The sequence below is a fragment of the Nematolebias whitei genome, chromosome 6 (genome assembly GCF_014905685.2).
Source record: "Nematolebias whitei isolate Nwh7 chromosome 6, NemWhi1, whole genome shotgun sequence".
Lineage (NCBI taxonomy): Eukaryota > Metazoa > Chordata > Actinopteri > Cyprinodontiformes > Rivulidae > Nematolebias > Nematolebias whitei.
Window position 1 is genome coordinate 40,808,499 of NC_056503.1, and position 8,805 is coordinate 40,817,303.

At 41.2% G+C, this 8,805-nt stretch overlaps 1 protein-coding gene across 1 annotated transcript in view; it reads left to right on the plus strand.

The window, feature by feature from the left end:
• The first annotated feature begins 311 nt into the window (after nt 1-311).
• Nucleotides 312-8,805, plus strand: part of LOC119410720 (T-lymphoma invasion and metastasis-inducing protein 1) — a 29,072-nt gene continuing 20,578 nt past the window's right edge. The window contains exons 1-7 of the mRNA XM_037677617.1: nt 312-1,631; nt 2,441-2,897; nt 3,262-3,434; nt 3,727-3,951; nt 6,100-6,285; nt 8,134-8,280; nt 8,428-8,502. Coding sequence (XP_037533545.1) covers nt 729-1,631; nt 2,441-2,897; nt 3,262-3,434; nt 3,727-3,951; nt 6,100-6,285; nt 8,134-8,280; nt 8,428-8,502 — 2,166 coding nt within the window. The 5' untranslated portion in view covers nt 312-728. The remainder of the gene's footprint in view (nt 1,632-2,440; nt 2,898-3,261; nt 3,435-3,726; nt 3,952-6,099; nt 6,286-8,133; nt 8,281-8,427; nt 8,503-8,805) is intronic.

An 8,805-nucleotide genomic window follows, 5' to 3' on the forward strand; every position in this document is an offset into this window, starting at 1 on the left:
TCCTCTCATTTGTTGACAGTCTCAGGGCATGGAACAGGATCTTATTTAGTGGGGGCTTTCCAGCCTAAAGGCAGGTAGATGGAGTCTAACTGTGCGTTACGGTAAAAGCTTCTGCGCCCTCCTCCTGCCCACAGTCCTCTGTACTGCAGGGGGTAGTGCCTGAGAACAAATGACAATAACACAACATGATGGTTTACTTCAGCCCTGAATAACTCATGTTCACTCAGCCTGGGTCTGCTCTCATACTCATTACTCTTCGCTTCACAAAGTCCTGGTGCGTGTTGAAAAGGATTGAGTGAATCAATTCCTCTGTCAATCTTGGGGTACTGTTTAGTTAGTGTGGCAAATAGTCCCCCCTCCAAAAAAAAATAAAGTGAAATTTAACGCATTATTGTATACCATGCTATCTTTCATCCTAAAACTTCCCTTTTAGAATCAGATTTCTTGACCAGTGTACTCAGTTTTGTCACATAACTGAGCAAACATGTAAAAATGACTTATATGTGTAAATGTCTTTCAGGATTTTATGGATTGTTCCAGCTTCTGAAGTCTCAAGTTGTCTGAAATCTTATTGACAAAATGCCAAAACCATCATCACAACCCTGCAGGTATGCCAAAAAAAGTAAAAAAATTAAAAAAAGTTCAGCATTTCAGCTAGTAAACAAATACCCATAATATTTTTGATGAATATTTATCATATGCATTATCTTTCATTCAGGCTCTGAATCATGGGGAATGTTGAGAGCCAGAACGGGGCTCATGTCCTCTACAGTAACAGACGTGGCTATTTGTCACGTAAGCACATGTCTCGGTCTCTTCGCATCTCCAACAAACAATCCAGGCACTCTCGCCATGCTTCATCAGGAAAAACGGAGCACAGGAACTCTGAGACGAGCACACGCTCAAGTAGTACCCCCAGCATCCCACAGTCCTTAGCTGACAATGGCTTGGAACCCTTCAATGAGACAAACATCCTTCCAGACTTTGGAAGCCCCATTTGGGTGGATCGTGTGGCTATGAGCCTGCGGCCCGTGTCCTTTCACAATGATCTGGCCAATCCCTCAGTCCATATGAACACAATGCACATAACCCTTCCTGGTGCTACTGTGGAGGAGCTGCACGATCAAGATATGTACACAAACGAGGTAAAATACCTCCAGAAGACCCTGGACTGCTCCAAAGAAACTGTCAGTTTCAAAAAAAGGTCTAAATCTGCGGACACCTGGCAAGATGACAGCTTGGAGTTCTCACTGTCTGATGTCAGCCAGGATCACTTGACCAGCACTGAGGAGATCATTGACATGTCCAGTGACTTCAGTAACCGTGAAGGCCACCTGCAGCCCAGCCCCGCTGACTCTGCTGACAGGGCAAACTCATTGGATGAGCTGTACAGTAACACCAGTCCATCCTGCAGGCAGCCCCATGGCCGCTATGCCAAATGGCACGATGCCAACAGATCTGTCAGGGAGAGTGAGGATGATAAGATGCTATCACCTTCAGAGGAAGATGGGAACACCTATGGTGCATACACACTCCCCTGCCGACGCTCCCACTGCTTGTCTGAAGGCCTGAGCGCCCATCAAACCACCATATGTACTAGTATGCAGGGCAGAAGAGCACAGACTATACAGGTAAGATCAAGGATTTACCAGTTTTACCATCCTTTATGCCTTGATTTTTATACTTTTCAAATTCTGGCATAAATTATAGGAAATGGAACAAATGTATTATTTGTTGTTACTCTTATATAGGTTCTTTGCCAGAGATTTGAACTGTTAAAGAACATCTTTACATACGTATCTTTATTTAATCCCCTGTGCGTAAAGCTTTTCCTCTTCTTCATTCACTTCACTAATTAAGTGTAAATGTTTAAAAGGAGCTGTGATGCTTCCCTGTTGTTATTTTCCTGGGAGAAGTGACAGCCACGATGGGAGGGGTTGAGCACAGCTTTGAGTCACTCCCTGCTAGAAATGCCCCAGGCTTTTATTATGATAATGAGGGGAGGCCTGTGAAAGCGTAACAGTGAAGCGTGCGGTGGCTCTGTCATGATGGGGGCACCGTCAACCTTTCTGAATGGAGCTCTGAAGCGCGTTTGATTAGATCATGTGACCAGATGGAAATACCAGGCTCGGTGTATCAGGGTAAGCCTCCTCATCTCCCAGGAGCCTTTGGCTATGTGGTGAGAGGGCAGAGCTTGTGGTGCCACAGGGAGAGCAGGATATATCCACAGAGCAGCAGAAGTTTTGCTGAGGGTTTTTGATTTTAGGAGGCTCAGCAACTTACAGACTCTTGTTTGGCAAACATTTTCTATCCTGTATCTCCTGTATTAGCTGTCTTCTAGTCTAGAGTAGTCTTGCTGTTGACTGCCTGCCCTCTTTGTGATGAAGAAAACATGGTTGCCATGCCATCTTACCTGTTTTGTATCTCTACCACCATGCAGGACGTCACAGCCGGAGACGGCAGCGAATATGAGGACAGTGGAATCGACGGGGTGATGGTGGAGGCAGAGCACCAGTCTCGACGCTACAAAACCATGTCAGCCTCCTTTTCGGTCTATTCGGTGCATGGGAGAAGCATGTTTGCCGGCAGCGACAGCGGCAGCAGTGGCGGCGGTGGGGCCAACGAGTGTGTGCAGGGTGTGTATGAGAACTTTCGCCAAGAGCTCCAAATGAGTTCCTGCCAGACAGAGAACTTGGAGGAGGCAAGCTCTGCCCTGAGCGATGAGCAGAGCACCATGAGCTCCGCCTACCAGTCTGACGTGTTACTCAGCGTTGTTCAGGGGATGGTACGCAAAGCTGGCAACCTTGCTGTCAAGAACTTCCTTGTGCACAAGAAGAACAAGAAAGTGGAATCTGCCACAAGACGCAAGTGGAAAAATTACTGGGTTTCTCTTAAAGGTGTGTTTAAACATAATGCAACTTTAAAAATTAGCTTTATTTTACTATAGTTTGAAGGCCGTAGTATCCATGTGACTAATTCAACTGTATATATATTTTTCAGCGGCCTGTGCAGAAACTCAAATCACGCTAATAAATCAAAACATCCAATTTTATGCCACTCGACTCTGCTTGAAATGAAAACCTTTATGCCTCTTACTGATGTCAGCTATACTGCACTTCTTAATCTTGGCCACTGGAGAGCAGAGTTAAATTGCTTGAGAAAATATGGCTTTAAAAAAAAATTATCACCATGACTGTTTACTTGAAACTTAAATCCACCTGTGTCTGCCTTGTGAAATATTTGATTGTTCTCATGTTGCAGGATGCACCCTCTTTTTTTATGAGACCGACGGTCGCTCAGGAATTGACAACAACAGTAATCCCAAGCATGCCATATGGGTAGAAAACAGTATTGTCCAAGCTGTGCCAGAGCATCCCAAAAAGGACTTTGTGTTCTGCCTCAGCAATTCCTTAGGCGATGCATTTCTTTTCCAGGTAAGATTATAAAACCAGAAAACAATTTTACAAATCAAATTCAGCATAATCCAACATAGTTTTCAGGGTTAACCCGAAATTATGCAATAATACATATTGAACAATTTAATGACAGTAATTACCAACTTAGAAGGTCTAATTGTAATTTTAGGTATGTGTCAGTACATACAAGTCAAAACAAGCCCTGTTTATGAAGCGTGAACAAGTTCTTAAAGATTTTGGAAGACAGAATATTTGTCGAGGAGCTACTGCGCTGAATAACCCTTGCCCTTTGTTTATTGTTCACATGCAGACCTGCAGCCAGACAGAGCTGGAAAACTGGATCACAGCCATGCACTCAGCGTGTGCTACTGCCGTCGCCCGTCAGCATCACAGAGAGGACACAGTTCGGTTGCTACGCGCCGAGATCAAGAAGCTGGAGCAGAAAATTGACATGGACGAGAAGATGAAGAAGATGGGGGAGATGCAGCTATCGGCTGTTACTGACACCAAGAAAAGGAAAACAATCCTGGATCAAGTAGGTTTCATAACTTGTTCATCTGTCAGAGTTCTCACATCCCACATCTACGGCAGATTCTTAAGCAATTATTCGGAGTGTAAAAGTCTGGAAAACTGAGGGAAAATACTTTATTTTGATCTACTTCTGTCTGTGTGTAAAACCCTCTGAATCAGTTTGACCTTTATGCGACCTTGGCTCAAGCAGGACTAAATGAAGCAAAGTCAAACCAGAAGGTGTTTGACTTTTATAGAGGGAGGGTGCACTGGTGTATAGGAAATGACTGGGCATGCTGGATTTATAACGAGATCAACTAGAGAAATTGTATTTCCTGTGGAAAAGCAGTGTGAATGCTTATTGTTGAAGAATTAGCTGAAAAAAAGCTGAAATGGAAGAACAAACCTAAGTTAGCAGAAGAAAGCAGAAAGAACACACATTTGCAGAATTGGGTTTAAATAAGCAGAAATGAGCACAAAAATGAGGAAATTGGCTATAAAAGCTGAAATTTGGGGGGGGGGGGGGATTCAGAAAGAAGCTTAAACTACCAGAAGAAAGTGGAATGAGCTGAAATGAGCTATAAAAAAGTGGAATTAACTGAAAAAGCTAAATTTAGCACAACAATGGCTAAAAAGTAGCTGAAGTAACAGAAAAGGCTGAAACTAGCAGAAGAAATTTGAAAGGAGCACTTGGTATAAATAAGTTAATAAGGCTGAAAGTATCAGAAATGATCACAAACAACTTGAATGTATCTGAAAACAGCTGAAAAGTAGCTAAAAAAGCAGAAAGAAGCTTAAATTGCAAGACGGAAATGGAGAGAGCACATTGTTGCTGAATTAAGCTGAAAAACGTTGAAATGAGTGCAAAAAAATGTGCATTTAGCTGAAAAAGCTGAAAGTAGCTGAAAACATGAGTACTGGTAGCTGAAATAGCAGAAAAAGCTGAAAACTAAGCTGAAATTAGCAGAAAGAAGTTGGAAGAAGCACAAAAATGTTGTAGCTAGCAGAAAGAATCTGAAAGGAGCACAAAACAGCTGAACAAACAGCTGAAAGTAGCTGAAAATAAAGTTTAAATTTACACAAGGAAGCTGCAAAGAAGTTGAACCTAAACTAAATGTGCAAGGAGCAGTAAAAGGTTGTAAACAGATCTAAATATTTGAAGGATGTAAGTTTAGCTAAATTCATTTTCTATGAGAAAAAAATGGCAGAAAAGGCTAAAATTTCAAAAAGCTAAAGTTGCACCAATGCCAAATAATATCAAAGTTGTGAAATAAAGGTTTTGTGTATATCTGTACTAACTATGAAGCATTACTAATAAAACAGCATGGATACATTTTATATTGGTTCTACAAAGAAGGTCATGAAACATTTCTTTACCTGGGTTGGTGGATTTTGTGACTGCCAGCACGACTGCTTGTCTTCAAGGAGTGCTTCAGCTTGAACCTCCAGCTATAAAGACTTTCTGTTTTCTGCTCATCCACTAAATTAACATAAAACATAGAAGCTGAGCTTTGTGTGACTCACATGTCTATTACGAGGTATTTAATCAACAATAGTCTCAATTGGTTAACTCAAAGGTATTAAATTTGTACACATTTATCTTTCCCCTGACACACACACTTGTTTTCCTACATGGTATGCAGTTGGCACTGGCCAAAAGAGCTCCATTCACCATTAATTGAAATACTGACATTGTCTTTAATGGGACTGTTTAATGGCTTTTGTTTCTTCACTTAGGTAGTGCCCAGTTAGGCTGTTCTGTTTGGCCGTGTCAGGTTTCAAATTATGCAGAGCTGAATGGATATAAGACTGTTCCCCTTAAAATGCTGAGAGAGCTGAAACGCTCCCAGCTTCTGTCTGCCAGTGGAATGTGCAGCATTGTTTCTTTGTCTCGGAGCTGCTTGGCAGTAAAACTGAATCTTCTGCCACAGCAATGACAGAAGGCTTTCCCAAACACCAGCTCCAGACCGTGACTGAGAGACGATGGCCAAGTGAATAACCACAAAGTCCTGCTCTACTGGCCCAGTAAACATCAAACCATTTAGCAAAGAGTGTCAACAGTTGGAAGCGAGATGCTAACGGAGCTTCTGGGGATGAGAAGAGACGCTCCATCTTGATCTGGAGTTTACAAACAATTAAGCGGTTGTGCTGTTGTGTTACTCTCGTCCTGCAGATCTTCTTGTGGGAGCAGAACCTGGAGCAGTTTCACATGGATCTGTTTCGCTTTAGATGCTACCTGGCCAGCTTGCAAGGAGGGGAGCTCCCCAACCCCAAACGCCTTCTGGCCTTCGCCTCTCGCCCCACCAAGCTGGCAATGGGCCGACTGGGTATATTCTCAGTCTCCTCCTTTCATGCGCTGGTAAATATATTCTTTGCTTTTTCATATTCTTGTAAATAATAAATAATCTTTGCATGCATTTACATTTTTTGCATATTGAGCATTGAAGACGAGCTCAAACCAGTTCAGACGTATTAGCTATAGTTGTCGACGAGCTAAAACCTGCAACGTTGAGATGATTTTTGTAGTCTAGGTTATAAGTTTTTACATTTCAAGTGTAGCTGTATCATTTTGTTGCCTTTGGCATCAGAGTACAACTGGTGACTTACATGTCAGGAAAACCAAGACGAGAAACTAAAATGTTTCATGTCAAGCCGTGTTTTTCTGCAGCGATTGCTATTTCTGTTCTCCAGCATTGCATAGGTCACTTTTTTAAAAAAAGTTTTAGTTGAGCATTGGCCTCCTACGGTTGCACAGAGGCTGTGAACTCAGACATAAAAGTAGCAGTTGCAGAGAAAAACATCTATTTGATTTTTAAACATCGTCGAGGCATCTTTCTTTCCCCTTACCTCCACCGACGCAGTGCTGTAGAGCAGGTGGGTGTTAAAGCTGTTAGCAGGCGGTTTGGTTCACCAGGAAAAAATATTAAAAGCTGTCATGCAGTTTCACTCATTTAATTCGCTCTTCCTCATTCATCAATGCCCATATCGGCGTAATGTCAATAAAAGTGTTACATAAAAAGACTTCAGTACTCCGGTTGGGTTTAGGAAATGATTTCTCCTGCAGGCACGGAGGAGTTTAAATGTTTATCATCTTTGACAGTTTATATTTTTATCAGAAGCTTATAATTGAGTTCATATTTTCTTCCATAAAACAAGTTTGATAACTTCAGATTTAAAATGTTCAGTATTTTTTAACAACTTAACTCATACAAGCTCAACTTTTCTTTTAATTATTCAATAAAAAAAAAAAAATCCTAATTTACTGCAGTAGCTTGGTGGAATTGTTTGTTTTTGTTGTTGTTTGTTTTAATCAATTTTTGTTTGTTCTTACTGATATCCTAATAAATGGGGACTGCCTATTATCCACCTGACTTAGGGTTTCTTAACTTTATATCTTAATCATTGGTCAACTTTAATGCAGCTCAAACCGCAACGTGTACCCCCACAAATGTTATATCAAAACAACCGGCTCGGCACCGTGATGTGTGCTATTACTTTTGAGTTTTGAGTTACCATGGCGACGTAATTTGTAAACAAAGACGCCACTTTTCTCATTCAAAGCGCCAGACAGAACTCAACAGCTTCTAACTGCTACAAGTCAATCACTCTTTGAGATACTGAGCTGAAATTTGTTCTGGTCGTAGCTGAGAGTGAGTTTTCATACATTTTTAATGCAAATCAAAATACCAAGATGGCCGCCTGAGCTGAAAAAGGAAAAATACTATAAGTCAGCTAATTTTAGACATATTGAGCTAACATTTTGTGTGGCGATAGCTGAGAACGTTTCCCATCACTTACTGAATCCAAATCAAAAATCCAAAATGGCCACCTTAGCTAAAAGAGGAAAAAATATGTTAACTTAGCCATTTTTAGAGCTATTCAGCTGAAATTTGGTATGGCGGTAGCTGAGAGCGAACCCAAACACAAAGTACTGTCAAATCAAAATTTTAAATTCGCAGCAGCCTGGTAGTCCTTGTCAAAGTTTCTCCAGGAACGTTCTAGTTATGAATACTCTTATGTATCACAAGCCTTGTCTAAGACCCTTGTTGCTGTCTGATGTTTATGGCCTTCATAATGTAATCTTTATAAAATAATCAATAACTGACACCCGTTTTTGTAAGATGCAGTGTGACAGGAAGTCAAATGGACCTTTGTTCATGTCTCACGGAGTTTCTTTTTGGCTCTAACTGTGCTGTTGTTTTTGCAGGTGGCAGCTCGCACAGAGACTGGAGTGAGGCGGCGAACACAAGCCATGTCTCGTTCTTGCAGCAAGCGAAAGAGCAGGTTCTCTTCCCTCTGGGGTTTGGACACAACCTCAAAGAAGAAGACAAAAGCCCACCCCACAGTCAGTCAGGTCTGTGTGGTCCTCAAATATCATACGGCTGTTTTTGAAAATGAAGCATTGATACAGCTGGTAACATTCTTTTACCCTTTCCACAAATGATCTTTTCTCAGTTCTGCCTGGGGTGAAACTACTCAAGTTGCTTTTTTGCCTCTGCAGGTGTTTGCTGATGGTGAAGAGCCAGAGAAAAGGCCCACAGATAGCATTTTTATTGATCCTGTAAAGGAAAACCCAGTAAGGATGAATATTTTATCTCCTTTTAGTGAGAAGTAGGTCAAATGGAACTTTTTCAGCTAAACTCACCCAGTAAAATATTAAGTCTTTTATGTATCCTGAGGCTGAGAATATAATAAAAAATATCTTATCGCATTTGAGGATTTATTTGCCTTACATATTAAAAAAATAGGATTTTGAACAGTACAATAGTCCCTCGTTTATCGCGGGGATTTTGTTCCCAACCCCCATTGCGATAATTAAAAAACCACACGTAGGAATAGTAGTAGTAGTAGTTTATTTTAGTATATATATATGTATATA